Source organism: Anolis carolinensis, chromosome 1, assembly GCF_035594765.1.
Source record: "Anolis carolinensis isolate JA03-04 chromosome 1, rAnoCar3.1.pri, whole genome shotgun sequence".
Lineage (NCBI taxonomy): Eukaryota > Metazoa > Chordata > Lepidosauria > Squamata > Dactyloidae > Anolis > Anolis carolinensis.
In genome coordinates, this window is record NC_085841.1 from 347,327,481 (window position 1) to 347,348,282 (window position 20,802).

Genomic DNA, 20,802 nt, shown 5'->3' on the forward strand with positions numbered 1-20,802 from the left:
CAACAGTGAAAAAAAGCAGGGCAGGAATGTGGTGGGTGGAAGATGGACATCGAACATCTTCCACGCAGAAAGACTAACATCCAGTATTTCCCAGTGCTGCCACATCCCATGTATATAATGGGACTTGAGCATCCACATATTTTTCTGTCTACAGGCGATTCTGAAATCAAGCTCCAGCATATATTAAGGGCCCACTGTATCCATGTTTACAATTTGCCCATTATGTGTCAGTTGTTGTTTTAATTCAGTGATTTTTTTCAGTTTTTGAAACTATACTCCTGTGTGTGTGTGTGTGTGTGTGTGTGTGTGTGTGTGTGTGTGTGTATATATATATATATATATATATATATATATATATATATATATATTCAAACTGAGTTTTAAAAGGATGCATGCACATTAAGCTGTTATTAAGTTTTATCATGTTCCCCATATAAACTTTTTGGCTGTTTTTATTCCCAGTACCATCAGTGGTCTGTACACTCTAAATATTTTGATGAATATAATAAAGTTTGAATAGCCCTTAGGCTACAGGGTTGCTGAACATCATGATGCTTTTTGGAAGTGTTCCAGTAACAGGTGGCAGACTTATTAGTCTGTATATCACTACCAGCATAATTGATCAGCTGCTAAATTACTTATGTCTGGCTCGGGGCTAAGGATGGGTGAGAATTTATTTCAGCTTGTGTCTTTGATAAAAATGTGCCAAATTCTAGTGAACAATTTGCCACAAGTGTTATCTAAACAGTTATTTTTGTGTGTTACAAAGGTCTCTAGACCAAAATGGCCAAGCTGTTCCATCTAGGGACCACATAAATCCCCACCTCCAATGCCTTTAAACATTGAGAAAGTTACAATGGAGGTGGTAACAAGTTCACATCCTAGATAGATGTCTATAAGATAGTTTTTTGAAAGATTTCAGGGATGATATTTTTAAAAATTAACCCCAAGAGGAGTGCATCTTAGATACTGCATCTAAATTGAGTTGCCTTTAGAAACTGTTCTGAAATGTCAGTGGGTTCAAAGTGCACTGTTGACAGTTTCAATCGTTATTTAACTCCCCTGTTGCAACACTCGACCTGCTACCAGTCCATTTCAGAATTCAAAATTATGGTTATGAACTTTACATCTTGGGTCCAGACTGTCTGAGAGAACATACCTCCCTGTACAAACTGGACTGAGTGTTGTGATCTTCAGGAAAGGTCTTTCTCTCAGCCCCACCTTCATCATGTGTCTGTCTGTTAAGGACACAAGAGATAGTCTCCTCTCGGGCTCCTTCTGCACTGCCATACAAAATCAAGATTATCTACTTTGAACTGGATTATATGGCAGTGTAGAAGGGGCCTTAGATGGTAGCATTCTCTTCTGTGGGATCCTTCCTTGCTCTCATTCTACTGGCAGGCTAAGATCTTTCTGTTTAGGCAGGCCTTTGACTCTTAATCATACAATAGCAAGGTGTTTGAAAGTGATATGCTGTGTCTTCATCTTGTATCCTGTACGTTATTTTTCAAATCTGTTTTGAAGTGTTTTAACCATGTGCCTTTTTAATTGGAATTTTGATTCAAATATTTTAAAACTTTTATAAGTTTTTAAACAAACTTGTATTTTTTATTTTGTTTCTAAGCTGGGAGAAAGGAACAAATTGAGTCTGAAAGGAGCCTGGAGCCAGACAAAAAACATTCTGGGATGCATATGGCCCACAGACTCTTTAAATACAACTCTTGATCCAAACCCAACACAAGGAAAGGCTGTAAGTTTTCTAGGGTTTGTACACCTACTGTCATGCCTCACATTGGACATGCATTACAGCCAAATGGCTAATGTGAGACAGGACAGGAACTCATCAACATCTAGAGTGCCATCTAACATGGGAGTTTGATTTTCTGGCACTGTCTCTTGTTTCATTTTGGAATGTCTCTGTCGCACCTCAGACTAGTTCACCTTGCTGTAGACACCAGACCGCACACAGAGATAGTCTTTTGTAATTTTGTTGAGCAAAAGCAGAATATATATAGTATCAAAGCAGGCAGAAATATAGTTCCAAAGGTAGTGGTAAAATAGTCAGTAAATCCAATAATCCATAGACAAGAAGCAAGAGTCAATTTCCAAAGATACAATAATCCAAAGGTTACAAGGATTCTCAAACAGGAGTATATCCAAAGCAGGAGTAGCATGAAGACACAGACCATCCACCCTGATGAAGCAAGAATTTGCTTTGACAAAGATTTGCCGTTCAACACACTGTTTTTAAAAGCAACCCAAAAATGCACTCTTTCTCCCTTCACTGGCCTCCCTTTTCCCAGCTAATCTAAGACTTTGCTGTGGCATTCCTTTCAATTGTAAACGATCATCCCGAGAGAGCAACGGGCCTTCAAACTCGCCCTGACCGTCAAGGCCAAATTCCCCATTACCATTATCTTGCACCTGAACCTGAGCCTGAGACAGATCAAGCTCATTATTTCCCATGGGAATGTTTCCTTGGTTCTCATCCGTGACAGGCTGTATCTGGACCAGCCTGCGTCTGAATTCCATAATTCCCCATGGCATTATCTTGAAATTCATCTTGCATCCCATCATCTGACACCTGCACCTGTAAACCAAAATCCCCTTCCTCATCTTCACTCTGGAACTGCTGCTGAGTCACAACAGTCTTATCATCAAGTTTTCATTATAAGAGACAGCTGAAAGGGGTGTAACAGGCCTCCTTCTGCACAGTATTAAGCTAGCTATGGTACCACTGCTGTTGTTTCTGAGAGATCCTCTGCAAGTATCACAACCTCCACTACTGGTGCTCAGTAGCAGTTTGGCACATTTATTCTGGCTCCTCAGCAAAAGTCTTTCTGACATGGGAGACCTTACCGACAGCATTGCTGCCATCAGCATCACTTCTTGCCCTACTATCATGGAAACATTGCCATCTTACCTCTTTTTCACTAATGGGTTATCAAGTAAAGAATAAAAATGTGCAGCCTGATTTTGAAGGAACTGTTCTTCATACCATATACTGCAGGTTTTATATGTATAAAATCTATTATTCTTCCTGAATATAGGTGTGCCTCACTTAGGGAGAGGATATGTTCCCAGACTTTACATCTTTAACAGACCTTTGGTGCCAAACGTAATAATAATAATAATAATAATAATAATAATAATAATAATAATAATAATAATAATAATAATATTGCATACATTTATATCCTGTCCTTTTCACCCCCAAGGGGGACTCAGGCATCACAACCGGCAACCATTAGATGCCAAAACATAACATAACATGGAAAGAATAGGGATATTTATTTATTTACAGTATTTATATTCCGCCCTTCTCACCCCAAAGGAGACTCAGGGCGGATCACATTACACATATAAGGCAAACATTCAATGCCTTAATATAGAACAGAGACAGAGACAAACGCAGGCTTCGAGCTGGCCTCTTGGTCATAGTGATTTGTTGCAGCTGGCAGCTGGCTGCTCATCAGCCTGCGCCACAGCCCGGATAAGGTCCTGCACCACCAAAAAAAAGAGCAGCACACATTTATTCAGAAGTAACATCATACACATATGAATTGAAACGATCAGTCTGGTAAGCCTTGCAGAAAAAAACAAATATTTTAAGTCTTTATTGCTTTCTTATGTTTTTCATTTTGGTGGCAAAACCTATAAATCTGTACTTTTTCAATATAGTTAGTGAGGCAAGGCTAATCTGCTTTATACTTCATTTTCTCTTTTTATGCTGTAAAATTTACTCAGTAAATGATTTTTGTTATACATAACCACAAACAGCTGCTGTAAGAATCAACTACTGTAGAATCCCATTCTTTCCTAAAGCTTTATTGTATTGTTTGCTGGAGACACACTTATACAACCACCAACACTGAAAGACTGTCCTTCTCTTGCCCTTCTTCAGCCTCCTCCTAATGCCAATACTTTGGTGGTCTGGGCACCTGTAAAAAAATATCTTTGGGTACTGTTTTATTATCTGGGCAGAGCCCAAAAGGTGGCAGTAGACAGAGAATGATAGTCCATTTTACCCATGTCACTGTTGTGGGAAGTGGGGAGGGGGAATAACCAGCAAAAATGGGGAAAATTGTTTTCCTCCTTCAGCTCCCCCCCCCCCAAATAAAATGGACTATGCTTCTCTGTCTAGCGTCTCCTTTTGACCTCCGCCCAGATAATGGAACAGTACCAATTTTTGTTAAAAGGAGATTCATAGCCATCGTTTTTATTAACTGAGATATGCCTTTAATCAAAAGAAACAAAGCAAGTTACTTTGATGTAGAGTGTTTCCTTTATGTAGCTATATTTGAACAACATAAATCAGGCATGTTGGTGTTAGAACTTGGAAATGTTACTTTCTTGGATTGTGGCTCTCAAAATCCTTTTTAAAGCATTAAGTTTCTCAAGATTGGTTGGTCTCCGTCATGAGTGGAAGGCAAGATGATAACCAATTTCCTCTCCATGCAGTCAAGCAGAAGATTGACATATAGATTGGAATCCTCTAATTGAGACTGACAAAGAGAATGTAAGTTGAACAACACGTAGGCAGGCAGCTTCTGGAGAAATAGACACTAAACCCTTTTCTAAATCAGGACAGTATTAGCGGACAGAATTCAAAGATATATCACCTTTCTTCTGGGAGACATACATCCAATAGTGTTCATTCATACCTTGTGTATATTTAGGATCTGAACTGAAAAGTATCCTGACACATTGAGCTCAAGGATGCTTTATTCTTAAGGAAATAGCCATCTGAAAACCTTGTTGGAGGAAATTGTTTTCAAGTCCCTGCAATTCTCCCTCCATCCACCCCCTTCCATGTGTGCATGAACCTTCAGGTTGTGTGTCAATTTATGGTTTTGCAGCGTATTGTTGTTTTTTAAGGTATGGAATAATCAGAGGGGATTTACCATTGTCTTCATCTGAAATATAACCTATGACAGTCTGGCCAGTGTTCCTGTATGGAGTTGATAGTCCATAAGGTCACTTTTTCAAAGTTAGATCTTTTCCTGCTGCCTACATTTGGAAAACAGAAGACAGTGTAGTGTGCATGTGTTATCATCAAACCAGTAGTATGGATGTTATTTTTATGGGAAGCTGTCAAACAGTTATGCATATTTCTCTGCATCTCAGTTCTCATCTTGATGATGTTTCTCTTCCTTACATATTCTTACACAGGAAATCTATTTTATTAAAAGCCATCAAACAAATGTATTGCAGAGTAACAAGAAAGGGAATAAAGAGGGGTGTAAGTTGTTCAGCCTAATTAGAAAAACAAAATTAAACTCCCAGTGGAACAGCTGTGGTCAAAAATTGGGAGTGTATCTGCACCAGAAAGCTTGGTTTACAAATGACCTTGGGAGCTGTATCCAGCTATGCTGCCATTAGTTTGTTTTGACCAGCTGGAAGTGGCATAACTAACAGAAAACCTATTAGCATCTTCCAGAATCAGTGGAGGAGAGGCAGTTGCATGAAAGCAATCCCATGTTCCCTGGGCCAGGGTACATTCTAGCTAATTATCATGAGCTGAGAGAGGAGTCAAAACAGAATATAGTACATTTCCGGTATGGTTGCTCCCAAAAATACACTGCCATCTGATTCATAGGATGCTTGTGCAAAATGCAGGGGTTTTTATTTCAAAGCAATGCATGGAAGGAAGCTTTAGGCATTAGCAATATAATTCCAGAATGAACTACATTGCTGGAAAGGTCAAATTATAAAAAATGCATCCTGGTATAAGTTTCCTCCCATCTAACCAGTGAGTAAAGCAAAACAGAAAAATTCAGCTCATCTGAGAAAATCCTCAAAATTTGTCACATTACACAGGTGACACTGCGGCTCAAGAAGGGGTTTTCAGAGGGAAGAGTGGCTTGCTTATCTTTTTTTAAAACACATGAAACAGTGTTTGAGATGTGCTAGAACTGTTCAATTAAAAAAGAAAAGAAATGCTTCTGGATGAAGTAAGGAGTTGTTGTATTACATTTACTAGTTTTTATACAGTTCATAGAATCATCGAGTTGGAAGAGACCACCAGGGCCATCCAGTCCAACCTCCTGTTGGTATAGTCTTTTCATTGCAAAGGTTTTCCCCATTTTGTTTCTACTTTTCTTCATAAAGATAAATATAGGAGAGAGGCAGTAGTGACTTCCATGTAAGTGGACCAATACATCTGTTTCAGGTTTTAGCTAAAATGCTGGAGCTCTCCGTAGTGTTGAATCCCATCCCCCTCTAAAATGTTCAGCACCTTGGATAGCTCATTTAAAATTCAGATTAGAAAAGATTAGGACCAGGTTCACCATCCTACTGGTCCTGAAGATACCAGCTGCCATGGGAGTGGCAACCAATAGCGAGAGGACAGTTGTTTTCCAAAATTACAACACAACAATATAACCACTATTGATTTTGCTACAGCTCCTTTGTCTCTTAAAAACTGTCATAACTGGGAGTGGGCACAGCTGAATTACAATATCTAACACTTTCTCCTCCTTTCTGTGTGATATTATTGCAAGAAAGTTGGGTTTATTGATGGTGGCCAGAGTCTAACTTATTAAACTCTTAAGCAGATTTTTTGTGCTTCCTTTTTTCCTCTTTTTTTTTTGTTTTAATACACGTATAATAGGCTTACCCTATCAGACATTCGGGGCAACCATTCAATATCTTCATGGCATTGTAGCAAGATTAATTTTGCTCTATCATAATCCAAAATAGAAGGATTTCAAGACTCCATGCTTGCAATGATAGAAATGATCCTTTGTTTCCAGGGAGCAGGGCCCCCTTCTTCTACCACAGACATTATAAATCCCAATGTCTACTTAAATATCACTTTTAGTCAATAGAACAGAGCAAACTTATAAACAGTTTTACCAACCTTTTGTCCCAGTTCAGCACAAGTTGTTGCCATTTAATCTATATTAGGACAGAAAGAATTGTGTGCAAAAAATTTTAAAGAGCTCTTTCTATTGGTTCTAATTTGACCACAACTCTTTTTTTTTATGTGTCAGGAGTGACTTGAGAAACTTCAAGTCACTTCTGGTGTTAGAGAATTGGCTGTCTGCAAGGACGTTGCCCAGGGGACACCTGGATGTTTGATGTTTTACCATCCTTGTGAAGGCTTCTCTCACATGGAGAGCTGGACTTAGGCTCGCCCAAAGTCTGAAATGACTTGAAGGCACACAACAACAACAATCCTAATTAACTTGACTATCTCATTGGCCAGAAGCAGGCCCACACTTTCCATTGAAATCCTGATAGGTTTATGTTGGTTACAATTGTTTTCATTGTTGTTGTTGTTGTTTTGCACTACAAATAAGACATGTGCAGTGTGCATAGGAATTTGTTCATTTTTTCCCCCCTCCAAATGATAATTCGGCCCCTCCACAGTCTGAAGGATTGTGAACCGGCCCTCTGCTTTAAAAGTTTGAGGACCCCTGGTTTAACCCATTGTGCCACCGAGGCTCCTGGCCATAATAGGCCCCATAAATTGGCCCCATAAAACAATTGTGGCAGAATCCTAATGCAATAAAAATCTAAAGATGATTGCATAGACCTGTCTCCTTTGTTATGATGAAAAAGTATTAAACCATTGAGAATCATATTACCTATTACTCCAAGAAACCTGTGTTTATTGAAACTGTTTGTTGGGTTTATTCCCCCATGAAGAGCTCTCTGTTTGTCCACCCTCCTTTTCCTTGGTAGTTGTGATCTTCTCTATGTGTATAAAAAATCCCCTTGTTAAAAAAAGTGATTTCAAACGGCAGTGCGGAGTGGAATTAGAATGCAGAGGGAGTAAAAGAGGAGGGAGGGAGTAGAAAAATCTGTATTGGAGGTTCAGATGACTGTGCTAGTTCCAAAGGCCAAAAATCCACATCTCTTTTTGAAGAAAAAAAACAGGGGTTAATGGAGATAAACAGTATAGTTGGAAAGGTTCCAGTCTATTTAAAAGGTGAATGGCTGCTCCTGGGCCCATTCATACTACACAGTGATAGCACTTTACACATTAATTGCTATGATAAGATCAAAGCTCAGATTTGTAGTTTGGTGGGGCAATAGAACTCTTTGGCAGAGAATTCAAATGCCCTTTCTTAATATACAAATGCCAACTACTAATTGAGCATGGCAAAATCAATATTTGCTTTAGGGATTTTCCTCCAAATAGTTTTAAGGTGCCATTGGTTTTTAAGCTACCATTGGAGGGGCGGCTATAAGAGTGCATCTACACTTTAGAATTAATGCAGTTTGACACCACTTGAACTGCCATAGCTCAATGCTATAGACTCAAAAGAGGTGTGGTTTTAAAAGGTCTTAGCTGTCTCTGCCAAAGGATGCTCGTGCCTCACCAAGCTACAACTCTTAAGGATTTCGTAACAGTTCAAATGGTATCAAATTGCATTCATTCTACAGAGTAGAGATGCTCTGTTTGTGGGCCAAAAATGACAGTCTGAAGCAGTTGAGAACCATGAGAATAGCCTTGAAGAGCTACTTGCAGCCCTGGGTTCAATTACTGCAATGGATACTCTCCTACTCTTATTCCTTTTACCAGGTTGTTTCTCTTTCTCAACACTGTTCCCAAAACTTGTTTGTTCCTTGGGAGATATTACTTGTGGGACACAATTTGGAACATTAAAAATAGGGGGTAAAAATTAAGTTTTCTCCTTTCCTCCACTGCTTCTCTGCTCTGAATTGTTGCTTTCTACAGTTTCTTTTCATTTTCAAAAAAATAATGTGACCCCAGTGCCCAGTTACACGCATTTGTGTGTTTTGTGCAATCAGCCTCTGAAGCGAGTGACTGTGGTGAGCTTCAGACAGGTCAAGTGCATATGAAATCTGGCTGCCTGCAGCTAAAAATAATTTCATGTGCTGGATATATGCATGAAGTTTGGCAGAACATAAATGCAAAACTGAACTTCACGTACCCAGAGTGAAGCAGGACAGCACTCTGAGACACTGACTTTAAGGTCGTGTAAATGTTTAATTCAACAATGGCTAGTTTTCAAGTAGTTTTTATTTCTGACACGACATTATCCAGACTTTTTTGGACTGGTAGTGGCCATGCTGAGTGGAGGATTCCAGAAGCTTTATTCCAAAAGCGAATGTTTCCAAACAAGACATTTGAAGGTTTTATCCTCACCTGTGCGCAACATTTTATTTCATATCAGTCTCTAAGGAAACTATCTTTTTGCACAAATTGTATAGCTAATCTGCAGTAGTTGCTGTCTTTTTGCATAGACTTTAAAAATGAGAAGAATTGAAAACCTTGTTTGCTCATTTTTCATCTGTACGGTCTTCTAATGCTTATTGCATGTGTGCACTTTGCTTCATAAATGGAAAAGACACTAGTTATTCATAGAAAGACTGCACTAATTGCAGAAACGTCAACAGGCCAAACATCCAAGAACAAGTAATTCAATAACATTTATTTACATCTCTATTTTGAGCTCTATGGCTGCATTGTATATCTTTCTTTTTTATTCTTGGGCCTCACTGTAAGTCCTTGTTTGTCTGTAATATGATATCTTGCCCTGTAAAAAATGGAAATCATCCAAGCAAACAATCCATTGTGTGGATTCCACAATCTTGTCAATCAATTTGATTATCTGAAAATAGAAGTGGAGCATATGTATCAAGGGTGATCCTATATAGCCCCTCAGAAAGTAATTTTGAAGTATATGCCTGTTTTCTGGACATCGGGAGACATCTCTTGATTTTGCCCAAAACTGGTTCTTGTCTCTGTGTGTGTATATGTGCCTTCAAACAGCCTGTTGATTATGGTGAACCCCATGATTTCATAAGGTTATCTTAGGCAAGAAGTGAAATTAAGAAGTGAAATATACTTGGCTGGCTATTGCTTCTGTATCAGAATACTCCTTGGTTCAGAATACTCCATACTCCTTATACATATGCGCCTTGAAGTCACTTGTTAATTTATGGTGGTCCCATGCATTTTACAGGATTTTCTTAGGCAAAGAATTCTCAGAGATGCTTTTGCCAGTTCCTGCCTCTAAAATGTAATTTTCCTGCTTCTTGGCAGGTGCTTTGAATGCGAATTTCCTGCTTCTTGGCAGGGGGTTGGGCTGGATGGCCCACAAGGTCTCTTCCAACTCTATAGAAAGACAGCAACTGGCATTTGTTGGCAGGATCCCAGCCAAGTATTAACCAGAGCTGCTCTGTTTAGCCTTCAAGATCAGATGCAATCTGGTATCTCTGCCTCCTATCTCTTGCTAAATCCAATAACTAGAGACAGCCCAGGTTATTCAACCATAACTTCCCATTATATCCAGACTGCTGAATTTTGGTTAAAGGGATTCAGAACAAAACTAGATTTGAAGCACTTTGCTCATTTTTAAAAATGTTTTAACAAAATGTTTATGTTAAACTTAATTTATTCATAAAATTCACAATTCTAAATGTATTTAAATGGATTTCAAAACATACTTTATCTTAAAACACACATTTCATGAATATTTTAGAGCCAAGAACAGAATTGCTAAATTGGGTCTGATCTCTACAAGGTATGGACCGGGTCACTATATTTCAAAGTGCAGACTGAGGAAATCCATTGAACAACTTTATATATCCTGTACTGTATAGTAGAATACGCTATAGTATTCTTAGGTTTTAAGTCAGAGAGCAATCACAGAAGTTGGATGTGTCATTGCAAGCTGTTGAACACAACTCCAGTTTAATTCATCCTTGAATAAATCCGTCTTCCCTATTCTCATGGAGACAAACTTACCACTTTTGCACTAATGAATGTATTTTTCTAATATCTTCTAGGTCCAACAACTCAACGCCAGGTTCAAAATGGACCATCTCCAGATGAAATGGAAATTCAGAGAAGGTAAGGAGCAAAAATCTGTTGAAACTCTACAAATTCAAGTTGGGCTTTTCAGAACATTAGAATAAACAAAAGTTGATAATTACATACCATGTTGCCACCAAACTATCAGAGAATTAATTCAGAAGGTGTGTGACTGTGCAGGTCCATTGCAGTTCAACAGTGCAAAAACTATATCAAACTAGGCATAGTAGATACAAATGTTTATCCTTTCAAAGCTGACAGTTTTAATTACGTCCAGTGTTTACTGCCTTCATCCATTAAAATCAGAGCTTTGCAGCCGGTGCCCCTGTGTTGATCAAAACATTTACCAGTTGTGATTGTAGCAGCCTGAGCTCTGTAAATCCCATTATGTATTATGAGATCCAGTGGGAAAGATTCCTTGTCATCAAGGTCATGTTATATCAGCAAAGAGAGTTTACATGTTGTTGCTCTCCCTGACCAAGATATGAGCGAGACATACCTGCATGCACAGCAGTGTTTTCACTTTTCAAATAAGCCTGTTCCTATTTCTCCTCCAATACTGATGCATTGGGCTAGTTCTTTAAGTGTGGGGCCAGAGTACACAATTTACAACATAACACTTTGAATGTCTTTAGCATTTTGAATAGCTTTACTTCTGCTGCATCTGCTACTTGTAGTACCACTGTTGTTCTTTGCCTTTGCTTGGAGTGGATGTGGTAATTAATACAGGTGGTAAAATCAAATGGCTTCAATGATCAGGATCAGTTGTTTAATCTAAGACATGGTAGATGCAGCAATGAAACAAATTGAATTCAAAGGCAGTCTCCAGGTTTCTGAATGCAAATCCATTAGCAACAATGTGCAGTGGTCTTCAGAAAATGCTTCAGCTGTACTCCACAAAAAGGAAAACCCGGCTGTTTAGCAAGCCTTGCAAATGCTAATTTATTATCAGTAAATGTTTGGTTTTTATACTTATTTTATATAGCTATAAAAAAATTGGGTGGAAAGGGGTAAGAAAAGTTTAAGAAGCTCTGCTACAGAGAGTGTTATGCCAACTTTATCTGCCATAGTTATTATTTCAATCCATTGTATGAGATTGCATATCCTAAACCTAGAATGGGAAAATGCAGCATAAAAGTTCAGAAGATGCAAGCCCACATTCACATTTTGTGCAGAATAAGCCCCGAATAGTGCATAGGCTTTGAAAACAGTAGCTTTGTAACATGTAATAACTAATAACCTTGGGCAAGTCACATCCTCTCAGTCTCATAGGAAGGCAATGGCAACCTTCTTTTGAACAAACCTTTCAAAAATAATTTTAAGAGTTGCCATAGGTTGGAAATGTTTTGAAAAGACAATGCCAACAACAAACCACATAAAATCAACCCTTGTAGCTTTGTGTCTGTAAACTAATCCATTGGCAAAATCCAGTGAAACTTGAATTCACTGGCATGACACATCGTTGATATTTACTGATAACACTAGAATTTAAGAGTTTAATTTCTTCATTGACTTCTTGCTTATGGAGCCTCAGTGATGCAATGGAGTAAACCCTTGTTCTGGCTGGACTGCTGACCTAAAGGTTGGGTTGCTGATCTGAAGGTTGCTGGTTCGAATTAGCGGATGGGGTGAGCTCCTGGCTGTCAGCTCTAGCTTGCGGGGACATGAGAGAAGTCTCCCAGTAGGATAGTAACTCATCCAGATGTCCCCTGGGCAATATCTCTGTAGACGACCAATTCTCTCACACTAGAAGTGATTTGCAATATGCTTCTCAAGTCGCTTCTGACACAATTAAAAAATAACTTCTTGCATATGAAAAGAAACAACATAATGTATAAAAAAGGAAGCAATTCATGAACTGAGAGTGAAAAGAGAGTTGCTTGGTGGAGAAAGAAGTACATCTAATATATCAGCAAGGGCTGTTCTGGGTATCTTACATCACACAATGCCTTTTTTTTCTTTCTTGCTTCATTCCTCAAAATATGGGAGAATAGTCATTTAAGTATCTATGGAATTCAGGACCAATATCAGTTTTGAAACTTAAGGACTTAGAATATTCCTGGGCTGTATTAGACCTGCCATTATGGCCATTTGTTGTTGAAATTTGGTGGCAGTTGTGATATGTTTGTGGGATGCAGGAAAGTGCTCAAATAACCTATCACTCCCAGTTTGCAGGGCAGAAAATCTTCTTCTGGTCTGGAATGTTCTTCTGTTTTGTCCTGTTTTGTTTTGCTGTCACCACAGCTGACGTTTTGGCATCAGGGTTCTGTCAACAGCTGCACTAATTTAGTCACTGCAGTTTCGGTAATGGCAAATTGGACTGTTGGGGGATGTAGAAATGACTTTTGGGGCTGCGGGCTACAGACCCCATGCTGTCAACCGCTGCGGTCCATCCTTGCGCAAGGCAGTTTCTGTACTGATTAAACTGCAACCTGTGGCTTTTCAAAGAAGAAAGCTTTGAATTGCTTTAGTCAACAAGGACTCATATGCTCAGCTAAAAGAAGATTCTCCCCTATAGCACAAGTTTTTTACATGGAGACGTTGCTTTTGGGCTAAAGCTTTGTGGACCACAAAACTCATTGTGAATGAAGTCAGATGTTGCTACTTTCTTGTTTAATGACAACCATTTAAATATGAAAAGGTTATCATGCAGCCCAAATTCTGATCATTTCTAAGTTAGGTCTGTTTCATTCTAGGTAGTGTTTGCTCACAAGCAATTGTAGAAACTAAAGATGAGCTTTTAAAATTCTTTTCTTTTAGGCAAGCAATGGAGCAACAGCAGCAGCAACGCCAGGAGTCTCTGGAAAGAAGAACTTCTACCACAGGCATGTATCTTGGCTTGGTACACAATGCAAACCCAGCATTTCCCCTGCTTGACTCCTCTGACTCTTGGCTGCGTGTTGTGCTTTTATGGAAACCATTTGGCATGTGATGCTTCGCTGTAGTTATTTTGTGGTTTGAAAATATTTCGGTCAAATAGCGACAGTAGTACATAACTGTACATAGCGGGATACTGTTGCATAGACACTGTTGAAGTTCACCAACTCAGCTCAACATGCAATGCGCATTCAGGTGCTTTTCATTTTCTGTAGGATTTTTCTTACACCAGAGAATTAAACTAACTTTGCTTTGAGTCACTATGTCAACATGACACAAATAATGTGAGAAGTATTTGCTTTATCATCAAGTCTAAAGACACTGTAAAATGCTATAAATGCTGTCACGCAAGTGGTTGCACTCTTGGGGTTGTGCAAGATGGAAACCTACTCATGATTCACAAGTCAAGTTAGTTAGATCCATTACACAGTTGTCCCTTAACAATTGAGGGTTTGATTTTTCATGAATTTGATTAATGCAGCCTCTCCAGGGAACTCTAGGTAATTTAACATGACTTCATGGTCAACTTCTGGTGCAGAAAACGTCTCAAGAATGCTGTAGATCCTCCAATGCAATGTTTCTGAAACTCTGCTCCTCCAGGTATGTTGGACTTCAGCTCCCAGAAATCCCAGCCAGTTTACCAGCTATAAGGAATTGTGGGAGCAAAACATTTGGAGGAGTAGAGTTTGAGAAACACTGTTCCAGTGCAATTCAATAATCAACTTCCATAGAACTTGCACTGGAGGACCTAGGTATTCCTAGAGAGATATTTTCCTAGTTTTTAAAAAAATAGCTTTTTAAATTTGCTGTTTTTCACTTTCTTGGGGGTTCTGCACCCCTAATCCCAGTAAATGTGGAGGGGCTATTGTAAAATGTTGTGTAAGCAGTTGTGCTGTTTAGAAGAATTTACAAATACGATTCTGGGAGGTTGGATTAATTGCTGATCAGTTCCTGAACAACAGGAGAATATGTATACAGCCGTATTATTCTTGCATTATTAGTAGTAGAACAGTGAGTTCCAGTAACACAAGTATTGCTATAGTGTGAAGTTGTGATTCTCCACAAAAGTGCCACTTCCGCATGGATAGAAATGTAAAATTTCCAGAAATTCTGAAATCATGAATGTTTTCAGTTTATTTTCTTAGGGGTAAAACAGAAATCTTCAGGAAAAAATGGAAAAAAATGAGATGTTAGCATTCTTTACCAATTAAAGACAATTTCTTTATTTTAGGAACATAAAATATGTTATAGTCATAATACAATATTATTGTACCCATTTTGACTTAAAATTATTGTCCCCTACTGATGAGATTTTAAGACAGGCTTGTAAGGCTATACTCTAAAGGCATCCTTCTGATTTTGGAAGCTCTGGTTAGTATTTAGATGGAAGACCACCAATGAATAACAAATATTGTTGAATATAATTCAGAGAAAGGATCTGGTACAACCACTTCTGAGTATTCCTTGCCTAAGAAAACCCTTTAAAATTCATGGGTTTTCCATAAGTTGATAAGCAACTTGCAGATGCATATGCACAAGCTAGGCTTAGGATCTCATAACTTTTGAGATCCACATTTAAAGTTGTTAAGATAATCCAAGAAGAACCTAAAAGAAGCATGGTCTCTCTTTGCTACAGAGCCATTTCTGGCCGTTAGGAATGCCTGGGAGCAAAAATGACAGTGGCCAAGGGCAGCACCTGAGGAGGTGCTGGCGTTTTCCCCTTGTTGCAGAATAATCATCAACCTATCCTTGGGCCATATCAAAATCCATACTTTGGATCCCAAAACCTGCCCTTGACTTACACACAAGTATATATGGTAGTTACAAACTGAGCTAAAGCTCCTCAGCTATAAAGAAATTATTTCGTTTTTCCACTTTATTAAGAGGAAGATAAAAACAGAATAAGCTACCAACCTTGGTAAAACAGAGGAAGTTATTTTGTCTCCTAATAGGCATTTATCCTGTCAAGCAGACAAAAATCATTCATTCCCATTAAAAAAAAAAACGAGAAAAAGATAGCAATACCCGGAATTGCAATGATCAAGACACTGTACATTGTGTTACATAAATGTCTTCCTGCTTTACAATTTTTAGAAATAATTTGGGGGCAGGTAAATTCATGAACATCTTGTCTTAAAATGTTTTCTTCATTGTTCTGAAATAAAACATTCCAAAATTAATTTCTCCAATTTTTTATTATAATTTTTCCACAGTGTTTGAAAAGATGGATTTGGGAATAGGATGAAACTGTGGGTTTCCCCTCCCCTAATTTTTCCACAATTTCCAGGCCATTCACTCTTTTGGCATGGAGATAAAACATATCATACTCCTTTCTTTGAGGTCTACCTATTATTGTAATATCTAGTACTGAAAAGAATGAGATGCAACTGTACAGAAGTGGCAATTGTACCACCAATCTAACACAAGAACTAATTTCGCTCTGAGTAAACCACTGCTTGCATAGAGTTGCTTCTCTAAAATGCATGGATATATATACCCAGTCTGGTGATATGTCAGTCAATAGCTTTTCTACTGTGTATTTTGGAGCTTATTTTTAGGTCACACAATCCCATTGATAAGACCATAGGGATGGTGCTAGGACTTTATGCAACACCCTTGAACCCAGTGAATTACCTGATGTTTGAGTATTACAAAAACAAGAAAGAACTTCACAAGTGCATGAATGTGAGACCCCAGTTGTTTGAGGAACTGTGACCCCAAGGTAATGGGCTATAGAGGATTCAATAAATAGGAAACTCATTGGTGTTCAAAAAAAAATACAGCTGTTTGCAAAATCACACATATAAGGAAAATCAAAATCAACCCTGTATTGGGGATTGCCATAATTGGACTACCCACATATCATTAATGATTCAGTCTCATAATAATAATAATAATAATAATAATAATAATAATAATAATAATAATAATAATAATAATTTATTTCTAGACCGCCCTGTCTCCCAAGAGGAACTCAGGGTGGTTAACATACATATTAATGGCAAACATTCAATGCCACAACTACTTCACTTAATATCAAAAGTATAAAATGACAATAACATACTTATTATAATAAAAATTCCAAATTAGAAAAATTCCAAATTAGAAAAAACAATAAATTTGAACATGAAACTCAATAAAAACATTATTTCACAGAACTGACACAGAATTTGGCATGGAACTCCAAAGCTCCGGATGATTTCTCCAAGCAGTTTCATGTAAATGTTAAACAGGATGGGGAACAGAATTGAACTCTGAGGGACCCCACAGGCCACAGGCCAGGGAGTCAAACAGGAGTTCCCCAGCTCCACCATCTGGGTCCGCCCCTCCAGGAAGGACCAGAGCCACTATAAAATAGTGCTCCCAAGCCTCATCCCAGAGAGATGGCCCAGAAGGATATTGTGATTGACGATATTGAAAGCCACTAAGAGGTCCAGGAGAACCAGCAGGGACACACCCCTCCTGTCTTCGTAGATCATCCACCAAGGTGACCAATGCCATTTCAGTTCTGTAGCCAGGCCTGAAACCAGATTGAGATGGATCCAGATAATCGGTGTCTTCCAAGAAACTTTGGAGTTGTGATGCCACCATCTTCTATAGAACCTTGCTCAAGAAGGGAAGATTTGATACTGGCCTATAATTGTTCAGGTTAGTGGGATCCAGTGCTGGTTTCTTCAATAGTGGTATTGCAACTGCCTCCTTGAATCTAATTCACATTATGCCTTGGGTCAAAGAGAAATTACCCAGCACCTTGAACCATTCCACCAGTCCCGTCCCCCGGCTGATTTTATAAGCTAGGATGAGCAAGGGTCTAGAGAACAAGTAATCTCCCAAAATCTTGTCCACGTCCTTGAGCTCTCAAACACTCAACGTCAGGCTTGATGTTCTACAACTTGTTTGCTTAAGGTCTTGAAAGGTGAACATAGAACAAAAACTGTTTGGTCCATGGTTAAAAAGTGTAGTAATCACCAGACTAGGACAGTGCTTTGTCATGTGCTGACTTTTGCACTAAAAGAATGAGCAGTTTTGCACTAAATCTAGTCCTGGCTTTGTCTGGACATTCTTAAAAGCTATGTGTCCACTAATCTTTTCTTTTAAGTATTCGCTTCATTTCAATTTTATGTTTTATTTCATTTCTTCATTTGCTTCTTCTGTTTTGTAATCATTCCTCAGTATCAATCCATTTTATTCTTCCTTCCCTCTTTCCTTTTCTGTCCTTTTTTGTTTTTAGTTTCCACCCTTCAGATAAAAGTGTCTTCTTCCCCTTTCCACTGCCAGTCTCCTCCTCCAGACTACAGTCACTACAATGCTTCTCCTTCTACTGGCGCTGTTCCTCCACCTCCTCCTTATGCCAAAGTTATCTCATCAGCATCTCCTCCTCTCCCTGAGCCTACTAGCAGAGCTTCTTTCAGATCTGCTGTTCCTGGGGGCAGAGAATCCGCTCTGCATTGTCACCGTCCTTCTGCCTCTGAGTTCCTACCACCTCCTGGTCCATCTTTTCCTCCAGCCTGGCCAAGCCACAGGACAGTTACACAGAGCACCAAACAGATCCCTCCATCCCCTCCTCCTGCTCCGGCTTCCCACTATCCATTCAACTCCCATCAACCTCTCAGACGTTCCTCTCTCTCATATTCTCCTCACTCTTCTTCCTCTCCTCCAGTGACCCTTGCACATCCCATACCAAAGGGGCTGATCTTACAGCCCCATATTCCAGTAGTCCTTCCTGTAATTTCTGCCTCAAATGGCAGAGTCAGAGGGCCTACAGATTCAGTGGTCCAAGATGTTTCTGCACATGTACCTCATCTAGGTCTGAATGGCCACTGTGAAGAACATTTAACCACACAAGTTCCTCTAAACTCCTCTATGACCCAGGTAAAGAGGACAGATGGGTCCTTTTTCTCATATTTAGAAGCTGTGCCCGTTTCGCATCTACCCATTGTAAGCAGCCCAGCTGGGACCTTTATACAGGGTTTTTCTCAGCCCTCACAACAGTTGCCTTATTCTCCACACCAATTCTACCCATCCATGCCACATTTTGTTGCATTACCTCCTCATTATGCTGCTGTATCTGAGGTGAATTTTTCCAAGAGGACCCCTCCTTACATGACTTCATCAACCATTTCCCATTTGAGTAAGTACTTGGCTCAAAACAATTATACTTTTTTCAAACACAATGGCTCATATCCATTAAGTAAAATTCATAGTCCATAATCAGGTAGTTATAAGGTCAGTTTTGATTTTAGGAAAACATTTAAGATGTTAAGAGAGATGTATGAGATAAGCTACAACCACAAAGAGAACCACAAAATTAGTGTAGTGCAGAACCATACAAGGTAAACCCTATTTAAATGTTCAAAAGCATATTCCATGAAGGGAAAGAAATGCACTGGTCCAAGATAACTTATTGTCTGGGATGAAAACAAGATTTTCCCGATCTCCATGTCATCCAAGAGACAGCAGGTTAGTTTAGAAGGTGTGGACCAGAACATGTGAAATATACACCTGTGTTTTCCCATAGAAGGTGATGACATGTGGACTTCCATTGCTGCTTTTTTTGTATCATATATTATCTGCAGGCTGAGCCAACTTCCAAATGTCACTCTCATCAGCTGTAGAGAGTGAGGTGAGGTTTGCCGCCTTGTCCACTGACACCTCTGTTGGTTGGGTAAAAGCTTTCCACTTCTTGAGTTCCTAGTGTAAAAACTGGAAAAGGTTCCAATATCTTTTATAATTGTTTAGAAGAATGAATTTCAGTTCATGTTATTGTTACCTGATTACTGAATTCTGTCTTCTGTACAACCATTAAAAGTCCAATGTTCAGCGTGGCAAACCAAATTAATTCCACATACACTTTCTCACTAAACATACTTTTGAACATATTGAACAGGGCTATAGTGTGTGACATCAGAGAGGCCAAGATTTATGGAATGACTTTAATACAACCTGATTTGTGCAGTGAATTCACAGGATTATCATTGGCAAGTCACTATCTGCAATATGTAGCTAAGTAATAATGACCTTCTGACAGTAATATATTCAAGTACAGTACTTTAGATTCTGTATAAATGCTGATGCTTGTCCTTGTTTGACTTCATACTATGAGCAAGACTCTGAGAACTAAAAATGACACTAATTCCAACTAGAACAAATTCATTGAAATCAGTGGAGTTGTGACCAAACTATCTTTGAACTTCAATGTGACATTCTCTTAAATTCTCTTAAATATTCTCTTAAATAAGTGAAGAAAATGCATTGCAGGAGAAGCAACTACAAAGCGACTGCACAGATAGCAGGCTAAGAAATAAAACTCAAGGGGGGTAGGGACTGGATGAAGGCATGGAGAGACCACATGCATGCAAGCAAATTGAAAGATTTTTACTTGAAGGGTTTTATAGTCAGTTGAACATAGGTCCATACAAACTTTTATTGCAGGCCTAGATGAAAAAGTGAAGAGTATACTTTACAAATTCAAGCACTTTTGTCAGATTAGAGATCAAAGTGGTTTAACTGACAAAAAAACCCAAAACTGTAGACAGGAAGAAATTAATCTAGTCATTTGAGAAGGAATTTACTTGGGGAAATGTGCACAGGCAGTATGGAGAATCATTGACTGAGTAACAGAACTACTGATGGTAATTTGTAAGCAATTATAGACTACAACAGTCTGAACATTGGTCAGACTATTGAGAAAAAGGAAGGAAACAAAAAGGCTCCTGCATTTCCTTTTTTTTCAATACACCTGTTCCATAACTGTTTAGGTTTAACTAAGAATCTTGAAAAATGTTAATAGATATGTGGAACTCATAATTAGAAAGATATTGCCTAAATGTTGTTAATCCCGACTATAAGTAGTTCCTTGTCAATATGTCTGCTCTAATTGTGATTAAGGTGACTACTCTTGCATTAGACCTATTGAATTAATTTCAGTTACAAAATGGAACAGGGTTGACAAGAATTAACAAAATAACAATAACAACAACTACTACAGTTTACATTTTAAGAACGTGGGTAGTATTCCAATTCAGAAGTATTCAGCTTCAAAAATTGAAGGAAGACGGGATCAAATATTGGAAATGAGATCAGATATTGGGAAAAAAAGTATTTCTTCAAAATGTACGTAATAGATCAAAAGT

At 38.6% G+C, this 20,802-nt stretch overlaps 1 protein-coding gene across 8 annotated transcripts in view; it reads left to right on the top strand.

Moving 5' to 3' along the window:
- Positions 1-20,802, top strand: part of evl (Enah/Vasp-like) — a 176,129-nt gene that overhangs the window by 136,913 nt on the left and 18,414 nt on the right. For 6 of the 8 annotated variants that reach the window (XM_008116937.3, XM_008116936.3, XM_008116941.3 and 3 more), the window contains 3 exons: positions 10,768-10,831; positions 13,553-13,617; positions 17,901-18,800. In XM_008116937.3, the coding sequence (XP_008115144.2) occupies positions 10,768-10,831; positions 13,553-13,617; positions 17,901-18,800 (1,029 nt within the window). The remainder of the gene's footprint in view (positions 1-10,767; positions 10,832-13,552; positions 13,618-17,900; positions 18,801-20,802) is intronic. The other 2 variants (XM_008116943.3, XM_008116944.3) reach the window with 1 other exon arrangement.